This window comes from Lampris incognitus, chromosome 1, assembly GCF_029633865.1.
Source record: "Lampris incognitus isolate fLamInc1 chromosome 1, fLamInc1.hap2, whole genome shotgun sequence".
NCBI classification, from domain to species: domain Eukaryota; kingdom Metazoa; phylum Chordata; class Actinopteri; order Lampriformes; family Lampridae; genus Lampris; species Lampris incognitus.
This window is the reverse complement of record NC_079211.1, coordinates 131,400,219-131,421,491: the sequence shown is the minus strand read 5'-3', so window position 1 is coordinate 131,421,491 and position 21,273 is coordinate 131,400,219. Positions and strand designations below refer to the sequence as shown.

General features: G+C 42.3%; 1 protein-coding gene across 2 annotated transcripts in view; it reads left to right on the top strand.

The window, feature by feature from the left end:
* The first annotated feature begins 952 nt into the window (after positions 1 to 952).
* Positions 953 to 21,273, top strand: part of LOC130123620 (sarcoplasmic/endoplasmic reticulum calcium ATPase 2-like) — a 36,689-nt gene continuing 16,368 nt past the window's right edge. The window contains exons 1-6 of one of the 2 annotated variants that reach the window (XM_056292859.1): positions 953 to 1,260; positions 1,384 to 1,608; positions 2,646 to 2,663; positions 2,758 to 2,840; positions 5,908 to 6,012; positions 7,788 to 7,926. In XM_056292859.1, the coding sequence (XP_056148834.1) occupies positions 1,491 to 1,608; positions 2,646 to 2,663; positions 2,758 to 2,840; positions 5,908 to 6,012; positions 7,788 to 7,926 (463 nt within the window). In that variant the 5' untranslated portion in view covers positions 953 to 1,260; positions 1,384 to 1,490. Of the gene's footprint in view, positions 1,609 to 2,645; positions 2,664 to 2,757; positions 2,841 to 5,907; positions 6,013 to 7,787; positions 7,927 to 21,273 lie in introns of both variants that reach the window. The other variant, XM_056292851.1, reaches the window with a different exon arrangement.

The following is a 21,273-nucleotide window of genomic DNA, read 5'->3' as shown; positions in this document are numbered from 1 at the left end:
AGGGCTTCCAATTATGATGTGACTTGGAAAAAACTATGGTCTCTAGCTCTCAAATACACTGTATTAAATAAGGGTAGAGATATATTTCAAAATTATCCATAAATACTATCTCTGTAACAGTCCTATTTCTAATAGTATATTGAACATCTTTTTTTAATCACTTTGATAAGAATATCCTGAAATTATATGCAAACTAAACTGGCAAGTGCAGGAAGCCAGGGATTATTCATAATTTTGGCATTGTTTTGGTACTCCAATTGATATGAACCCAAAGTCCATGCCCTATAAAGTTGATTCTGATTCTTGAGCAAAATCATTTATTTTATGAGAAAAATCTTAAATTCATAATAGTAATTTTAAAAAAGCATTTTTCAAGACTAATGAATGACTATCGCTTGTTTCCTCTCTGTCATGTTTCCCAAACAATGGTGCTAAGGAAATGTCGGGTGTTTTTCACCATAGTTTATTATAATTCTTGTAGTATTGTAAAATATGTGAGTATACCTTGTTTTATTTCCATATTGTTTGGAAAACCTGTCATATGTTTGTGTCGGTATAAATTCATGACTATATGCTATGAATGTAAAGTTGGCACACAGACGCAAACAAGTTCATCCGGGTCACCAACATGGACACACACGCTTGCCGTCCTGCAATGCCGGTTAGCCTCGCAATGCTACCTCAAAACTATAGAAATACTATAAAACTGTTGACACACAGTCCCTTGGTCAGTGGAGACAGACAAATTTACTTAAGCGCACACTGCATATACACTACGAAAGGGTAAGAAGGCACAAACTAAATATGTAATATTAACGCCGATACGGTTGAAAGACGTCGGTGTCATCCACGAGTGTGCACCGTGTCGGCGAGTTACTTCCTGGTCTCGTATTGTGTGTTTCGTCCAATGACATTATTCCACATGCAGGGCAGGGAAGCGGGGCAGCGGTGAGACTCTTTGATAAAGGCAGACTATCGGCTACGGCACCGCCACTCGGAGCTGCGCCACGCCAAGGACAGAAGCCTCTCACTGGGTTGATGCAGTTCTCGACAGGGGCCACTGCTGCACACTCTCTTCCACCATTTTCGGAGATCAGAGGAAACTGAAAAAAGAATTTTTTTTTATTATTATTACTATTTCGAGTAAGGGAAGAACCTTAATTAGTTAAGCAACCGACGTATTTCCCGGGATTCTGCCTGGATAGCGAGAGAGATAAGAGAGCGCGAGAGAGAGAATCCACAGAGGGGGGATACGTTCCGGTAAACTACCAGTCATATGGTTCTGGTACTACGGTAGTGTTGCTGTGCTGTCGATAAGTATATTGATTGTGAATACTCGTCCCGTCTTTAGTTGGCAAACTGTCTTTTTTTCTTTTTTTTAAGGGTTGATATTTTTTTTCCAAAGAACGGGACAGTCGAGAGAAAACACACATTTACGATAAAAAACAACAGAAAAAAACCCTGTGGGTAGCAGGAGTCGACTGACCATCATGGAGAACTCTCATACGAAGAGTGTTGAAGAAGTTTACAGTTATTTCTGCGTCAATGAAAGCACGGGACTTGCCTTGGACCAGGTGAAACGACAGAAAGAGAAATGGGGCCTAAACGGTACGCCAAACAAAACCGTCTTCGGCATATGCTGCTGTCGTGACTGATAGATTTTTCTAAAATGCATTTTACGTCCTCGGTGTCTCTTAGCCATTATGTGTACGTTGTACTGTAAGCGGGGTAAATGTCATCAGCCGTACCGGGCCGGTTGGATTGGTCATGAAATTATTTTTCTGACGTCATCACGGATGACTCCATGAATTGCCTCTTTTTTTAATTAGCAAGCTAACTTCCGATTTAGAGAAATATTGTGTAATAAAAAAACCGGTTTTCTTGTTTAGAGAAATGTTGCTAAAATAGATGAACTGCTGCATCAGCCCACGCCATGTGTCCAGAGTTCCGGGAGACAGCTGATGTTAAACCGTTGCTAACCGCCTCTGTGTCATTGGGAGCAGAAGCTTCCTATGATAATGACGATGATGGTAGTAACAATAACTTTTATTTGCATAGCACTTTTCAAAACCGTTACAAATCCCTATACAAAAAAAACAAGACCAAATCAACAGCATTTCAAAACATAAGAGGGCTAAAACGTGGACAAAAAATAAATAAAAAATCTGAGATGAGACAGAATTGAATTTTAATAAATAAAAGGTACCCTACGGGAAAGCCTTTACTAGACTATCACATAAGTTTTAAAAAGTGACCTACAAGATGATACTTATTTTGTTAGCCTAATATCGTCAGGTTTTTACATCAGAGGGGCCCTTCATGCCTTTTGTGTAAAGAAGTGGTTCTAGTTTTCAGACTTTCCCTTTCATCAGCTCATTATTTCATATTAGTTATTAGTATGCCAATTTGACAAAATTGCATAATAAAATGTAAAGGAAAGGAGCAATGTTGTCAATAACTTGTATTCAGATTTCACTTGTATTGAAATGTGTCCTTCTCTTGTAGCTACTTTACCATCTAAGTGGGAAGAATCAATACTTTTTTCACATTACTTATTGTATTTTACGTTACAAAAATTATACATCACTGACTGTCCTGATTGTTTCCTCTTTTCCCTGTATGTTACCTGGATTAATCCCTGACAGAGTTACCGGCAGAAGAAGGTAATTATTACTATTGTTACTGTTATTACTATTGTTTTATAAGGACATGTCACTATGATGAACTCTTTTACTCACAAACTTAAACTTTCCACAGGGAAGTCTCTATGGGAACTTGTCATTGAACAGTTTGAGGATTTACTTGTTCGAATTCTTCTTTTGGCTGCATGTATATCTTTTGTAAGTATATTGCATGTTTTTATTTCTTTTTTATTGCCCTCCTGGATAGACTGGCATAGAGTGATGATGATTGACTGTTTCATTCAATTTGCAATACTTTATTTGGGTCAGTGAATGAATTAGGAGTGCTCATTGTGGACTGAGACACTTAACTGGTTAATTTTGATGTTTTGAGTTGAAATCAAATTGCCCTCATCACTTTCACTCTTCTTTCTTTTTGCTGTAGCATAAACAGTGAAACAGCGGTTATCAAAAATAATTAAAACATTTGAGTGAATCTAATGTTGTGGGTGTATTCTGCTGCAGAGAGATTCCCTTTCCAACCTTTGGCTGGAAGGATTTGTTTATAATATGCAGTTAAATGGCAGATGGGACTAATAATAAGGCCAGGGTGATGAATGGCCAGGGAAATTGTATGCATCACATAGCAGGCAAAGTGTAAACGTCTTCAGTTTATGTAGTTCAGCCAGGGTTACACTCACAGATTAGGAAGCCAAATAGCTGAGAGGGCTAGCAACCTATCTGAGGAATGGTGACAACAGCAGTTGCTCGTATTGAGTTGCTATCACCATGTGCCAAGTAAGACATCTTAGTTGTCTTGCACTGTTGCTGTGTAATGACTTCCTCGTGTGCTTGTTTATGCTTCTTACTGGTCATTGCCATTCTCCCATATCAATTGACAGCTAAGTATTCAATAGTGAACTGACACAAAGTGATGACTTGGGTCGTCGGGTTATAGAGGCCCATTTACTGGATGGATAGATAGCTACTTTGCTGTCCTTGAGGAAAATTGTTCCCACACCCTTTACATGAAAATACAAGTTTACCTCCATGCATATTTTACTAGCACAATTGATTGAAAGTTGAAAGCTATTTAAGTGAGAGAGAGAGAGAGAGAGAGAGAGAGAGAGAGAGAGAGAGAGAGAGAGAGAGAGAGAGAGAGAGAGAGAGAACCAGGGAAACAAATTTGAAATGTGTGGTGCCTAGTTAGGTGATTGAGAGGTGTCAGTGGCTGCTGGGTAGCCAGGGCACTTCTCCAGACCAAATTTGGACCCTGAGCATTGGTGGGAGGGCACTAGTCAGTAGACGAATGTGCACATCCCACATTGACTCTCACACTCCCATAGTGAAATGTCTTCCTTTAAGAAGGATCAAAAACTTTCACCTAACCCTTGATCTGTGTACAATGAGACTGGGTAAATTTGAGCACGATTTAGATTTCTAATGGTCGTGGTTTGGCAAGGAAGAAAGAAGAATGCACAAATATGCAATCCAACTGTAGAAACCCAAACAACTGGCTGCTTGTTAAAGACGTAACACAAAGCTAAATAAAGAAGCATCGGTGTCTTATTTTGTGTGATTCTGCTTGGTCATGATAGAGTGCAGTCCTGTTTTGAGACGAGTGATTATTGTGCAGACAATGCTGCCAGAAAGTCTTTGCCCCCCCCCCTTTTTTTTTCTTCCTCCCAGAATTTTGTGATGTTAAAGCCAGAATTCCAAATTGATGAAATAAGGATTTTTTTTCCCCCACTGGTTTAAACATAATATCATGTAATGTCAAAATGCACCTCTTAAAATGTTTATTTAGTGATAATTACAAACAAAAAGTTTTGGTTCAGGCATTAAACCTTTGCTGTGAATTTCCAGATTCAGCTTGAGTTAAGGTACATATAAATTCCTTTTAATTGTTCTTGATGTCTCAACAGCATTATCGTATTCTTCCAGTGATCAATTTGATAAATCAGACATGGTTCAGAACAAAACAGACATGCCTTCATGTGACTTAGAGATGGCTGCACAGCCATCTTGACAGAGTTTGAACTAACTTGCCAGTTTCTGAAATTGCAGATATGTAATCTTTAAGACAATGTAAAGCGAAATGTGTGGATTGCGACAGACGACCTTAAGTGTTAGATGTTGACACAAGTATTGAAAGTCATGCTTGTCATTTCAGTTATGCCATTGAAAAGTTCCTTGGCATCAAGTACAGCTAGCTACGGATGTTGAGCATTGATTGTGTTATTATGTAAATGTAACTCATGGTTCTAATGTGCAGTAACACTTGAAGTGTCATGTTAGTAACGGGAAGCAAAATCACTGCCAGGTCAAAATGTGCAATACTTTAACCGTGAATTTCCCAATGCAGCAAGTTCTTGTGCAATGTTGATGGGTAGAAGTAGCTTTATATCTCGGGTCATATGGAGAAGTTGAAATACTGTAAGGTTCAGTATTGTTTTAACAGTCTATATCTGAATTTCATGGGGACAAGGGTTATCTGGAAGATGGGAATTTTTTGGATTTTTCAGTTACACTGAATGCCAATTGTTAAACCTGCATTCACTCATATTTTAGAATGGCCAACATGGTCCAATTTGTTGTTTTAAAAATGAAATAATGATATGAGTAAAGGAAGAGAGGGTCTCAATTATTGTTTGCAATGAAAATTATTATTCATTGTAGTCACTCCATGTCTTTTCCACGAGTCTGATTTGAAGTGGTCAGTTCACATTACTGAAGAGAATAAATCCAAGGTTCGGCACCTACTTAACGGAAGCCTGATGAGTTAAGTGAAAAGAGTGGATTGGCCTATGGTTATAGATTAGAAATATGCTATGAGGTAATTTAATCTCCTGAAATCAAAATTTATAATCACGATCACAATGTGTAGCAAAATAATTGGGATTAGCTACTATCTCTATCTGAATCATGCAGATCCATGAGAAATGCATGGGCTTGACCATAAAAAGTAGTTTCTGCCTCTGACATTGAGCCTCTGGTTGTTCACAAGTGGCCAAACTTGGGCAATATTGGAAGGTAATCTGACATCCACTGAGAGCTATTTAAATGACAGTTGGAAATCTGACCAATTCATCTTGAAAAATTAAATAAAAAATTGTTTGTTTTTTGTAATCGGGGTTTTTATATATGGCCTTTTCTCCTTCTGGTTTTTAGGTTCCTGGTTGGATCCCCTAAAAGTATCTAACAAGCTGAGGAACATACTTTTTATTCACTATGTTAATGTTGTCTTTAATAAATTCCTGACATGTTTGATTTATATTTTTTTCAGGTCCTGGCCTGGTTTGAAGAGGGAGAGGAAACTATTACAGCCTTTGTGGAGCCTTTTGTGATCCTACTAATTCTCATAGCCAATGCCATTGTAGGTGTGTGGCAGGTGAGAAACCTCAAGATCTACCATTATTTGTCCTCGAGCAGCAGTCTGTATTTAGCTCTGCAGTATGGGTTAGTTATCGGTGGAGATTTCTGATTCTACAAATTTCAAATAACTTTTTTAAAAATTGGCTTTTAATGTGTTTATATCAAATGAAAGCACATTTTATTATGCAGTATTGTGGGTTGTCTTCTGCTTAGTAATTGTTCACAGCATTGGGGGCATCCGTGTAGCGTAGCGGTCTATTCTGTTGCCTACCAACATGGGGATCACCAGTTCGAATCCCTGTGTAACCTCCGGCTTGGTTGGGTGTCCCTACAGACACAGTTGACTGTGTCTGCGGGTGGTAAGCTGGATGTGGGTATGTGTCCTGGTTGCTGCACTAGTGCCTCCTTTGGTCAGTAGGGGCCCCTGTTTAGGGGGGAGGGGGAACTGAGGGGAATAGTGTGATCCTCCCACATGCTACATCCCTCTGGTGAAACGCCTCACTGTCAGGTGAAAAGGAAGCAGCTGGCAACTCCATTTGTATTGGAGGAGGCATGTGGTAGTCTGCAGCCCTCGCTGGATTGGCAGAGGGGGTGGAGCAGTGACATGGATGGCTCGGAGAGTGGGGGAATTGGCCGTGTGCAATTGGGGAGAAAAAGGGGGGAAATAATAATAATTGTTCACAGCATCTGCATTTCTAAATAAAATTTAACAACACTTTGAATCTTTTTGATACATTTTTGTGCCCTTTTTTTTAAGTTTTTTTTTTTTGTGGAAATTGTGCATTTTCAAAAGCCTGCACAGTACATAGAAATATTGTTATTCAATACCTAACCCTTCTGTAGAACATGAAGAACAACATCCTTTTTAAAGCGAAAGTCCTAACCTATAACACCCATCAAGTGGAAGGAGATTAGCTGTAGTTGTACCTATCATATGCTCTCTTTATGGATGTTCGCATAATGAAAGTTTATTTCATTATGTTAAGATTGTGTTACCACAAAACCAACCTCCTCTAAATGACTAGTCTGTCAGTTGTCCTAGTTGGGAGATCTTAACCTGTTACACATTTTAAAAAAAAAAACAGCTATTAACTTTTTTCTTTTTTTTTAGATTATCATAATTCTCTGTGTTCGTGTATTAAGTGTTTTATTGGAGATCTTGAAAAAGGATGGGACATAGGAAACATCTGGCAGGGACGTAAAGGATAAAATGTTTGTGGGAGTAGGCCTAAACCAGTAGGGACATGTTCTTTGTAGTTATAGTCACAGGTCTATCTCTGAGCACATCCCTGGATAAACTCAAGACATTATGGAAACTGTATGGAGTTATGCTGCTGTGACTTAGTTTACTAGCTTGTTTTTATTGTAAGTATAAAAAAAAATCACGCAAAAGTGTGCACATTAGATTAAATCCTTACTCTGAAAACCCCACATCCCTTTACTGAACATGGTAGTGTGACTATCTTTGGTGTGATTTGCTCATGAACTTTTGGAAGCAGGTCCGAAATAGACTAAAGTACTAAGCATTCCTGGCAACTCTGGAAGACGCAGCATGATCGTGTATGTGCATGTCGATAGTCTGTGTCAATGTATTCAACACATGTTGGATGTCACATACTGATATCAAGTTAAACTTCCCCATTTAATGTGGAGGCCTTTCTATAGTTTATGTACTGAAAAGCTAATTAATCCTCAGAAGGGGATGATATTAGCTGACTTATAATTTAATCGGTACACCTCCAAGAAACTTTGTGATATTGGCCCCAACATTATTTTTTCCCCCTCTACCAGGAACGTAATGCTGAGGATGCCATTGAGGCTCTTAAGGAGTATGAGCCTGAGATGGGTAAAGTCTACCGCCAGGACAGGAAAACTGTCCAGAGGATCAAGGCCAAAGACATTGTGCCTGGGGACATTGTGGAGGTTGCTGGTATGTTCATCCTCTCTGTCCCGTGCTGTGTTCAGTAGGACTGGCCTATGTTTTTCATACTGTACTTGTTCTTTAAAAAGGTCATCTAAGGTGGAGAAAAATTCTCCTCCCCTTCCCCTCAGCTCTTATTTGTTTTCTTCTTTGTCTCCAGAGAAATGGGAATATAACAACAACTTGTCAGGACACTGGCTCTGACCGTTAGCCTTCTTACAAATGGTTACTTGAAATGTTGTTACAGAAATGTCATCATATTTTATTGTTATACCCAGATTATACCCATTTCAAGTTGTTCTTATAAATGTCTATAATGTGAAATGTTGAGGTGCTTTTGTTCTTAGACAACTCTTAAGGCCAAACAAAAAGCAGGAGGCTATCTTGTAACAGACAGAAAAGCAGCAATTTGAGGATTTTGCTGACATCACTGTTTTTATGTAAATGTCTTTGCATAGCCTGTTATGACACTTTCATAACCTAATTTGGTGCTTTGAAGGATAGCATAGATGTGTGCTGATAATGTGGGTCTGCCCCAGGTAAAGGCTATTTTCAACAGGACATATGAATCCAGGTATGGTCATGGATTACATTTAGCACAAACTCTTTTTCACCCCCTCCCCAAGTAGCACTGCAGAGGTGACTCACCCTACAGGAGCGGTGTATTTTGAGATATTCTTATTAACCCATTGTCTCAAAGGGCTGGGCACAAGTGGTGCCAAGACCCAGTTGCTGTGTGTGTGTGTGTGTGTGTGTGTGTGAGTGAGAGAGAGAGAGAGAGAGAGAATGTCTTTTCTGGGGGTGCACACATAGGCTTTATGAAGCTCAGTTAAAGTTTGCTGCCTATTTCTATCATCTTGTACGTCTCAGTTGCTGAATTCCTAAGTCTCAGGATGTGATGTTGTGCTTTTGAAAGAGCTGTTCAGCCTGGCAGCACACACGTACATGGCTACACAGGGGATTGGACAAGGAGAGATGCATTGTGGTATGCTGGAGTCCTTGAAGCGCTAGCGTTATCATGATATTGGGTTTAACCTTAAGCCACCAAGGTGATGCAGTGTTTTTCTGTGCATGGTGGTGGGTTTTTATTTTTAGCCATCATAGGGCGGTTTAGATTATGGAATACCTTATTAATAGTAGGCAGTGACAATAGTGAAGATGACAGGTGTCTGGTGAGTCCCCACTCCCCTCCCTCCCACTTAGGGAATGATTGTTCCTGTGGATGACGTGGGACAGGACTCCAAAGTCACCTTGACAAGGACAAATATACCACTGAGTGTATCAGGAGAAACTTGGTCCCTATTCCCTAAGCATTTTGTAGAATTCATTTATCACTTGGGAATGCTCATCATGACATTTTGGTGATGGGCTGAGGGTGAAGCTAGAAAGATTAGTGGACTGAAAAGCGGGATGTAGTTCAGAGAAACAAATTAGACAGATGCACTTAGTGTGATGTCACTCCCCTCCTGCAAACTATGAGGCCTAGTTACTTATACAGTCATAGTGAAGGTCGCTGGAGATTTTGCTGTCAGCAGCTTGAGCCCCACTCCAAAATGCAACCCAGCCATCAACAAATCAAATGCTTTATTCCTGTGGTCAGGAGAGAGGCCCTCAGTTTAGCTTGCTTACTATATCCTTCAAAGCTCTTTCATATTGGCTCCTGTCGAAGCTTTTTTATGAATATTTTCCAAGGCTCAAAAATGACCAAACCTGCCATGCAGGAGAGAGAAGCATGATGACGCAGATGCCAGCCAGCTTACTGCAGATCTCGGGTAGAGGACATAAGAACATGCCCCTCTCAGCTGGCTCAGACCTGAGAAGAATACCCAAGTAGCCAATCTCTGTTGCTGCCTCCTGTTTCTCGATTTCCATCGGCCCTTAGAATATAGACACCCCACCCAAAGAAGCTGACTCATACCAATGCATGGCATTTAACATCTGAAAACTGAGTTGTTTTGCTTATTGCATGTCTTTATAAATCAAATCTCAGACTTTTATCATTTGTGGATCAGTCTGTGTTATTTAATTTCTCCTTGTTCAAACCCAAAATATGTCATCCCGCTGTTGGATTAGAGGAATGCTGGGCTGTTGTTTGCTTGCTGAGCTGTTTTCCCAGGGCCAGACTGCAACCCCTGTTGAATTGTGTGACTGTTTGTGCCGGCTTAATTTAAAGGAGCTGCTTCGGACGGTTTCTTCACAGTGATCTAGCTCAGACTAATTGCACTGCAGAACAACAAAAGTGCCAAAGATTATTCCACTCACTAGTTTTATTGTCCTTGAATGGCATACATTCTCGTGTCATCCAATGGATAATTTTCAGCCCTATTAATAACCATTTGCTAATTTCAAACTTGATACCTGGGGGGTGATGTTACTCTAATATTGCACCAGTTCTAATCAGGATAGGGAGGTGCTTCCAGGCAAAATAATAGGTCTTTGCTGTGGCTGAAATCAAGTCCACTCATTTGGGTTCATTTCTGTTTTTAAAAACACAACTAGCTAAATAATGAAGTTACTGATTAGAATTTGGAATCCCTTTCTCGTTTGAGACTGCCGGCCAGAGAGATGCAGTTGGCGAACCCATGCAGTACGAGGGTGGGTGTTTGAACTAAAATAGGGATCGATTGGCCACTAAATTGGGAGAAAAGAGAAAAATCATAAATAAATAAATAAAAGTTGGAATCCGTTAGCCATTGCAGGCTGCAGATTAAAAAGAAAACATTTCTGGCAAGGTCATGCATGCATGCATACATGAATACTTAGCTACACACAGACCGCATGATGCTAATTTAGATTATGGTGAAGAGGGTTCAGAGGATTTGCTGTAGACCCTTTTGTAGAGCAGCAGAGCTGAGTGGGTTTTTTTTCCATACTGTATGTGAAGTTGTGGTGTCTGGTACTGATAGGGACTGATGTGGGGGGGTCTCATCTGCTCCTATTGTGTGGAGAGTTGGATGACCTTATAGGGAAGTGCTTCATGGATAACACTTCTACCCCACGAGCAGAGACCCTACCCATCACCACCCACACCCTCCGCAGCCAGGGATTCCAGACACCATGGATGGCATGTGGCATTTTGTGTGGCCTGGCAAGCGTCTGTTGTCACTTGGGACTGTCTTTTGGTAAAGGTCTTGTCCACCAGGTGCCCACTGCCCTTGATCAGAAGAGCCAGAATTATTTAATTTCACTGAGTAAGCAAGGCCGTCCTAGGAGTTTCTGAGAGCTGAGCGCTATTTGTTTACCAACATTACTTACAGTAAATGCAATAATTAACATGCTGCTGCAAGAACTAGATGAAGATAAGGAATATTTACAGAAATTTACTGTCAATTTGCATAGTTTCTACTGTAAACTCAAGTTTTACACAAGTTTTTTTTTCTTTTTACATATATATCATTTTAAACCTGAGATTGTAACCTCAGAAAGTCCAAAGCTCAAATTTTTTTTACTGGTCATAAAATTGTGATACACGAATTGAGGGCAGTAGGGAATCTTGCTACTATAGGCCAAGGTATTTAAAGATCTTATGCCCAAAAAAATGTATTTCTGTTAAACCTTTGATGATGTTTGCACGGATTTGTTATTGGCAAGTAACATAAATTATTTCCTGTCTCGAAACTGCTTCGTTGTAATTTGATAGATAATAACATGGGCTATAATGATGCATCCAGTAAATTTTAATGTTCTAAATATAAGTTAGTTATGTCTGACGTTAATATTAAATTTGTTTTTATTGACTCTATTAGCCTCCTTAATTCCCTTTGACAAGAAGAGCTTCCCATGACACAACAGTCCAGAGATGAGTTTTGTTACTATGACAACAAACATGCTAAGTATGGATGGATGCTATGTAGGGGCCGCTGCTTAAGATGCATAACAGATGCACTCTGCAATCCCTGGGGAATAGGGAAATGGTGCTGACATAACTGAGGTCAAAGATGACTCGGTAACATGGCTCTTTAAGCAGGGTGGAAATTTTAGTTACCAGCCAAGTGTTGATCTGTCACCTCTACTTCTCACTTCAGCTACTTGGCTCATAAACCAGTTATCACTTAAAGATTCTGTTCTAACAAACTTATTGGTCCGCAATACAGCAATAGTCTGTTGATTTTTGGGATGGACCAGTTATGATGGCTTGTACATTTCTTTTCTTTTTTTCTAGTTTAATTTTGTTTGTTTATTTTTGAGAACTGGAAGCAGCAGAATAAGGGGACTGGAAAGGTGCTGGGTGTCACCTGTTGACTGTGCTCCTGAAATGCCCCCCCCCCCCTCCACGTGGCAGGAGCTGATCCTTTTGTTTCAGCTGTCATCTGCACATGCGGCCTCCTGACTGGCCACGAGAAAGCTTAGACTACGAAACTATACACCACTCTATAATACACAGCTGGGGCATGTGCCAATTAAAGCTGGCAGCTTTGGTACTGTGAAGGCTTTGTTTGCCGTTTTGTAAAGGGCACCTCCGGGAGTCATATTTCTGTGGGATATATTAATCCAAGTCTGGTCTTCTTGTTGTTTTATTGCTGTGAAAGACTTATGACCTATTGGCAAAGATGGGAATGGAAGAGTGGTCATGTTTGAGGGGACTGTTACGATTGCTAACAGGTAGGATGTCGACATTAAAGGAACATTTTTTTATATCATCGGCAGTCACTCAGGGTTGAGTATGACCGTCCTCCCTCTAGGTTCTCAGGTGGGTGTAGAGGCTGATCCTGGAGCCGCATAATGGGAGGGCGCTTGCATGTGACAGCTTTTTACGTGGAGTGGCTGATGTGCCTGCAGCCACCACACGGTCCTTGGCAGGGGGTGGCCAGAGTCCAATGGCATGGAGAACCAAGACGATTGGGGACCACCCTCTTTTGCAGCCTTCATCTGCCTTCACTGACGTTGTGACCTGGAGACTTCTTCTGCCAGTTCCGCTGTTGTGGTCTTTGTTGGATTATACGTCATCTGGAACCTCCCCCTTGACCAATCCGCCTTGGGTTGACCCTACCAGGAGCCAAGGTGCAGATGGCATAGCTCTTGGGATCATTGGTACACACAACGCAACCTTCTCCACCACGGCAAGGTGATGATCCAGGACAAGAATCGATAGAACCTAGAACCGATCAGCCAAAATATTAAAACCACCTGCCTAATATTGTGTAGGTCCCCCTCGTGCCGCCAAAACGGCTCTTGACCCATCAAGGCATGGACTCTACAAGACATCTAAAGATGTCCTCTGGTATATGGCACCAAGACGTTGGCAGCAGATCCTTTAAGTCCTGTAGGTTGCAAGGTGGGGCCTCCATGGATCGGACTTGTTTTTCCAGAATATCCCACAGATGCTCAATCGGATTGAGATCAGGTGAATTTGGAGGCCAAGGCAACACCTTTTGAACTCTTTGTCATGTTCCTCAAACCATTCCTGAATAATTTTTGCAATGTGCAGGGCACATTATCCTGCTGAAAGAGGCCACTACCATCAGAGAATACCATTGGTATGAAGGGGCATAATTGGTCTGCAACAATGTTTAAGTAGGTGGTATGTGTCGAAGTACACATGAATGTCAGCACCCAGGGTTTCCCAGCAGACGATTGCCCAGAGGGTCACACTGCCTCTGCCGGCTTGCCCTCTTCCCATAGTGCATCCTGGTGCCATCTCTTCCCCAGGTAAATGATGCCCACGCACACCGCTGTCTACATGATGTAAAAGGTCACCTTCTTCCACTGTTCCATGTTCCTTTTTTTTTTTTTTTAGCTTTCTTTATTGGGTCTTCAACATCAGTATTTACACAATAATTGAACCGGAAATTTATGTATTAGGAAAACAAAACAACATATCCAAACAACAAAAAAATGAAAACAGAACATGGGACAAGATCATAACAATGACCAAAAAACAAACAAACAAAACAAAATACCATTGTCATTGTCATAGTTCATAAATTCAGACTACATTTCACCTTGGGTGTCCTATACACATATACCAGGCCCTTCGCATCACCGGAATGTATCATGTCCTCAACCTCATCCAACGAGGATAAGAATACAGGCTACATATAAAAAAAATGCTTATACATCACTCTGGAACTGCAGGGAGGCGTAATCGCTTAAAATGAAAAAAGAAGGGAGTCCACATTACACAAAATGTGTTTATGGATTCTTTAAATGTATGTCTAATTTTTTCCAGCTTTATGCAATTTAAAACAGCTTTAATCCTGAGAGCATGGGGAGGGGGTGCCAGAGATTTCCATCTAAGCAAGATCAGTCGCCTTGCCAACAGGGTGACAAAGGCAATTATGTCCTTATTCATTTTGGTCAGTTGTAATGTTGGTGAGGAAACCCCAAATAGCGCAATGAGTGGGTCTGGTTCAATCTGTGTGCCGCTTATTTCAGAGAGTGTGTTAAATATATCTCCCCAAAAAACAACAAGAGATGGGCAACCCCAAAACATATGAACATGATTTGCAGGAGATTGGTTAAATCTTATACAGTTAGGGCTAATAGCTTTGTAAATTTTGGATTATCTTGCTTTGGTCCAGTGAGCCCTGTGAATGAGTTTGCATTGGATGAGACCGTGTCGGGCGCAAATAGAGGAGGTGTGTACCCTTTTGAGTGCCTCTACCCATAATTCATCAGATATTTCCTCACCCAGTTCTGCCTCCCATGAAGATTTAATATCGTTTAATGAGGTGGCCTGTAAAGAACAAATATAGTCTATAGACTATTGTCAGGGTACTTTTCAGAGTAGGAAGGGGGGTAAGAAAAGTGTCAAACTGTGTGTCACCAAGAAGAGCAGGGAATCGAAGATCTATGCTGCAGATATAACTCCGGATCTGTAAGTACCAAAAAATATGTCTGGGAAGCTCAAATTTGGCTGAGAGTTGGTCAAATGTAGGAAATATATTGTATTATTAATATAGAGATCTCTAAACCTTTTAGTACCAAAACTAGACCACATTGAGAAGGCACTGTCCACCATAGATGGGGGTGGGGGAGCTGGATTTGAGGCCACCGGGGCATAAAAAGAGGTTGTCTGAAACCCAAAAATGGCGTCTAAATTGGTTCCAGATCCTCACTGTTTTTTGACATATACATTTTTAGTGAAGAAGTGATAAGGGGCTGTAATGGAAGATTGGGCAAGGGAAGACAATGATGACAGTGCAAATGAGGCGGCCTCCATCTCTAGCCAAATTGGGGGTGTGGGTATTTCTTTGCTCCGCAACCAGTACTGAATGATCCTGAGATTAGCAGCCCAGTAGTAGGAAATCTGAAATCTGGTAGCACTAGACCTCTGTCTGGCTTGGGCCTCTGCAAGAACTGGTTTTGCATCCTAGGAGACTTTCCATCCCATATAAAAGGTAAAATTAGGCCATCAATCTTTTTAAAAAACATTGGGAAGAACGATCCGTAGGCATTGAAAGAGATATAGGAATTTAGGGAGGGTGTTCATTTTAATAGAATTGATTCTTGCGACTAAAGAGGGGGTGTAGCAAATCATTCGTAGTACAGGTTAAAAGGGGGACAAAGTTGGCCTGAAAGAGGTTTTTCAAATCTGTTTGTGACATGCACACCAAGATAAGTAAAAGTATTATGAACAGTTTTAAATGGAAAGTTATGTAGAGAGATACTTTTTGCGGCCACATTAAGCGGCATCAATTCACTTTTACCAAGATTCAGTTTATACCCTGATAAGTGACTGAAGGATGTGAAAGTGGCAAGGGCTGCAGGGACAGAAATGGAAAGGTCGGATAGGTATAACAATAAATCATCTACATAGAGAGAGTTTGTGTTCGTGCCCGTATCTAACTATACTTTTAATGAGAGGATTGGAACGAAGTTTTATTGCCAGGGATTGTATGGCGAGGGCAAATAACAAGGGACTTAAAGGGCAACTCTGGCGTGTCGACCGTTGCAGGAGAAAATACCCTGATTGAGTGTTATTGGTCCTGACAGAAGCTTAGGGTGATGAGTACAAAAATCCTACCCAAGTAATGAATTTGGGGCCAAAGCTGAATTTGTTTAGGGTGTAAAAAAGGTACTTCCACTCCACCCGGTCGAACGCTTTCTCTGCATCTAGGGATATGATGGCCTCAGAAGTGGTTGTGATAGAGGGATTATATATAATATTAAACAACCGTCGTAGATTAAAGAATGATTGTCTGTTCTTAATAAATCCTGTTTGATCATGGGAGATAATTGATGGGAAAACTGTTTCGAGATGTGCTGTGTCACAGCGCGGGTCGTAGGCTGCGACAAAGATAGACCAGATGAGTTTGCAATTTTGCCCAAGCACATTTATATAAAGAACAACGAAATAAACGTGGTAGTCCGTACCCAGCTCCTGAGCAAAAAAGGATGAGCCTCCGCCCCTGACCAAGATTACGACGAGCCTCCGCCCTGATCAAGATCCTGCAAGACAAAGAAGAACACAAAATCACAGGCGCCCCTAGTGGAGCGGAGGGGCCGTCACCCCCCCCCCCCCCATGAAAACGGGATTCCCATCGGGAAAAAGGGCAGACCACAACTACTTCAAAAATCAAAACAGTGAATAGACATAACTTTATAGCTTAATTGCTGTTAACCATATACATGTTCTGTACAGACCGATTCTTAGAGTCTCCCCCAGCCAACCAACTACACCCTGCAACCCAGCAACTCTGGTGCCTGGAGAAGCATTTAATAGTGACAAAGTGAGATAGAAGGCCAGAGAGGTTACACATTAAACAGTACAGTACAACTTAAGAGCAGGGTGCTCTTGACAAAGCATCTGCCACAATATTTTCAGAGCCTTTAATGTGGCAGATATCCAAACAATAAAGCTGCGAAAACAAAATCCACCGTAAATCTGTCAAAGGAGCTACCACAGTCAAAACGTTTTTACAAAAACTGCGGTAGTAACCCACAAGACCCAGAAAATGCTGGAGTTCCTTCTTGGTCGCTGACACTGGATACTGCTCAATTGCAGTCACTTTTGCCTGTACCAGACGCATGGCCCCCTGCCCGACTACCTTACCAAGGTAGGTGACAATGGCCTTAGCAAACTCACACTTTGCCAAGTTAACCATCAGGCATGCATCACCCAGGCAATCGAACAGCTTTCTAATACAAATCAAATGCTCTTCCCGCGTGTCACTGTAGAGAACGTCGTCGAGGGACACCGCACGCCCCTTCAGCCCAGCCACAACCATATTCATCACACGCTGGAATGTCGGTGGCACATTACGCAACCCAAAACTCATGACTGTATAGGAGAAAAGACTAGAAGGGGTTATGAAAGCCGAAATTTCTCTGCCTCTTTTGGACAGCGGTACCTGCCAATAACCCTTCAGTAAATCAAATTTACTGACTTACTGAGCTGAGCCGACCTGATCCACACAGTCGTCAATGCACAGCAGTGGATACACGTCTGGTTTAGTGACCCCATTTACCTTACGATAATCTGTACAAAACCTAGGGCTTTTATCAGACTTATCAACCAGCAAACAAGGTGATGCCCAGCTAGAAGACGAGGGTTCTGCTATACCGTTCTCAAGCATATATTTTATCTCTTTGTCCATCAATTTTCGTTTTTCCTCTATACCCAGTAAAAATGCTGGCGGATAGGCTGTGCCTCACCTACATCAATATCATGCTGTACCAAGTGCGTACGGCTTGGTGTATCAGCAGTAATGGAATGCAGCGGATATGCAGCCAGATACCTTGTGCTCTGTAACATCGCTGTAAGCAAATATGTGCTACCAGACTTCGAGCAAGGTAAAGGACCCACACAGTCAATTAGCAGGTGCTCAAATGGCTGCCCAGCTGCTGGAATAGGACACAGAGGAGCTGGCTTTATGTTCTGGTTTGGCTTCCCAGTCAACTGACATGTACGACATGTTCTAATCTACCTGGACACATTCCTCTTCACACGAGGCCAGAAAAAATACCACAGAATATAGTTATAGGTCTTGCGGACCCCCAGATGTCCTGACTGGTCATGAGATGTTTTCAGCACTTCATCATGAAATTTGGAAGGAACAACAATCTGAAAAATGGGATCACCAACAAAGTTTTCCCCATGTGGCACCCATTTCCTCACCAACAGGTTGTCCTGCAGCAAGTAACCACCCGCAGCACTCCTCCCATCATCAACGCTGAGAACTCCATCAAACAGCTGACTTAGCCAGGGATCAGCTCTCTGCTCCCTCACCAGGTCACTAAGAGAAACAGACAAAAGAGAATCAGGAATAACCACAGAGAATGCCCCACTCTTCTCTGCTACATCCTGCTCAGGCTCCACCTCCGCACGGCGCATAGTTCGTGTCACCGCACATGCTGTAAACACGTCAGGGAAACACTGAGCACTCTAATCTGGCTTCCCTGTAACAGGTGGTAAAGACGTTACTCGGAGGGGGGGGGGGTGAACCATCGGCCCACACACGGCTACCATCCAGTTCGTTCCCTAAAATGATGTCCACGCCCTCAATTGGCAGTGCAGGATAGACGCCCATGGCAACCTCACCTTGGACCAAACCACAGTTAAGCACCAGCCTATGCAGTGGAACAGGCAACACAGTTAACCCCATCCCCCGCATCAAAAGATAATGTCCCATATCGGTTTCCTGAGAAAAAGGCAACACAGCTCATGGTGTATGAATCAAAAGCCCCAGTATCTCAAAATGTTTTACCGGCACGGTGAAGTCACTCCCCTCCAGTGACACGCAGCCATCAGACACGAATGCAGAGAAATCTGACTCCTCCAACTTACAACTTGCCTCAGCTCTCACCTGATGACAAGGAGAAATTACAGGACTGATTTGTTGCACAGAAACAGCACATGCATCAGACTTCCCCGGCACTCCACTATTCCCAAGTCTAGGACAGTCAGCTTTACAATGTCCCCTGTCTTTGCAATAATTGCACATTTTGGTTGCGTCAACATACATCTGGCCCCGTGTAGCCCGTTCTGGCCCACTCAGTCGAGAACTATTCTTTCCTCCCACTTACCTGCTACACGAAACCTGCTGCCATCATCACGAGCATGATGCTCACGATCACCCCTGTGCGTCAGCACATAGTCCTCTATCTGCCAGCTTAGCTGCCTCCGCAGCAGTCTGCACCTCATGTTTGTTGATATATACGGCAATGTGACTTGGAACAGAATTTTTGAACTGCTCCAGAATAACTCTCGGCTATACGCTCAAAAATGGAAAAAAAGTATCTGGGTCCCGTTCGCAAAACTGGGGAACCAACCGCAGATTACTGGCAACATCAAAAGAACCAGATGTACTGTTAGACCTACCCAGGAACAGGAAAAGAGGCATGGCCCACACCGGTAACAGAAGCACTCGAACTTAACCTCCGCTCCTCCACCTCAAGTCTTTTAATTTCTGCCTCCCTCGTCAATTTTTCAATTTGTAACAGAAGGCTCAAAACATCAAACAACCACTTACCACACTCGTCGGTCTCCCACCAACAGACTGCGCAACTCAGTCTCAAAACGAAGCGCCCCGCTTACTATGCTACAGCTGACCTGACATCACGCCAATACGGGATCAACAAAGGACAAGCCCCCATATGTCACTGCCCGGCTCGTAGGCTGCGACAAAGATGAGAGACCAGACGAGTTTGCAATTTTGCCCAAGCACATTTATTTAAAAAAAATAAAAATAAATGAACAGCGAAATAAACGTGGTAGTCCGTACTCTGCTCATGAGCACAAAAGGACGAGCCTCCGCCCCTGATCAAGATTATGACGAGCCTCCTGGGCGGCCGGGTAGCGTAGCGGTCTATTCCATTGCCTACCAACACGGGATCACACGGTCGAATCCCCGTGTTACCCCTGACTTGGTCGGGCGTCCCTACAGACAGAATTGCCCGTGTCTGCGGGTGGGAAGTCGGATGTGGGTATGTGTCCTGGTCGCTGCACTAGCGCCTCCTCTGGTCGATCGGCAGAGAGGGGGTGGAGCAGCGAACGGGACGGCTAAAAAAGGGTAATTGGCCAGATACAAATTGGGGAGGAAAAAGGAGGAAAATTGGAAAGAAAGAAAAAAAAAAGATTATGACGAGCCGCCGCCCCTGACCAAGATCCTGCAAGACAAAGAAGAACACAAAATCACAGGCGCCCCTAGTGGAGCGGAGGGGTCGTCACAGCTGCCGGAAGTTTGGCTAGAATTTTATAGTCGACATTTAGCAAACTAATTGGACGGTATGATGCGCAGTCAAGATGTTCTTTGTTGTTTTTTTTTTAAGGATAAGACAGATAGTTGCCTGGGTGAAATCTGTGGGAGAGTGCCATTTACAAATGCTTCATTATACATTTCAATTAGAATAGGGGCTATTTGGGGGGGGGGATTCTTGTAAAACTCTGCCGAGTAGCTGTCAGGTCCAGGACTTCTCCCAGATTGAAGGGAATTGACAGCATTAGACAGTTCTTTGACAGTGATTGGTTGTTCAATTTTTTTTTTTTTTTACCAAAATCCGGCTGACCAAAGGCACATCAAGAGAGGGGGGGGGGGATAATTCAATTCTGATACATCCGCCTCATTTGCAGAAGTGTATAAAGACTGGTAGAATCTCTTGAATTCATCATTGATTCCCCTAGGGTCTAATGATGTCCCAGATGATGTGCAAATTTTAGGAATCTGATGTGATGATGTTACTTGACGTAATTTGTGGGCTAATAATTTACCGGCGTTATCCCCCTTGTTTATAATAAGTGCTCCTAGACTTTGCAAGCAGTTTGGTGACCTGATCTGTTAATAACGTATCAAGCTCTGCTTGCAAAGTTAAATGCTCCTTATAAATGTCTGGAGATGGTGAGACTGCATAAATGTCAGGCAATTGGGCAATACAGTGTACCAGCATAGATTGCCTATCCTTTTTTTATTTTTTATTTTTTTGAATACATTTATTTCTAGTTTTTCCCCTTATCCCACCCGATTAACCCAATGGCATATGGCCTGAACTCTTGTCGAGTAACTCCCCCGGCTCACGTTTCCACAGGAAGGAGATAGTCGCAACACCATCTTCCTTCAAACTCGTGTTGGCTGCTCTAGCTATTTTACACGCTGAAGCGTCGCATGGATTGCATTACCTTCAGGCCGTGAAGGAGACATAGGGAGAATGCTTTCGGTTGCTTGGCTGCAGACGCCCGGATGGGCCAGAGGGGTCGCTAGAGAACGAGTCCCCGAACACTACACCAATCTACACCCACTATCCCTTGGGTAAGGGTGGCCTAATGAATGCCTTACCCCGTGGACGCTCTGGCCGTGACTGGTTACGGCAAGTCAGGGATACGAACGCCTATCCTTTTTGAGTTTATTCTCGTGTGCGATGTAGGGGATAATTTTGCCTCTGACATAGGCTTTTAACATATCCCAAGAGAGTAGACGC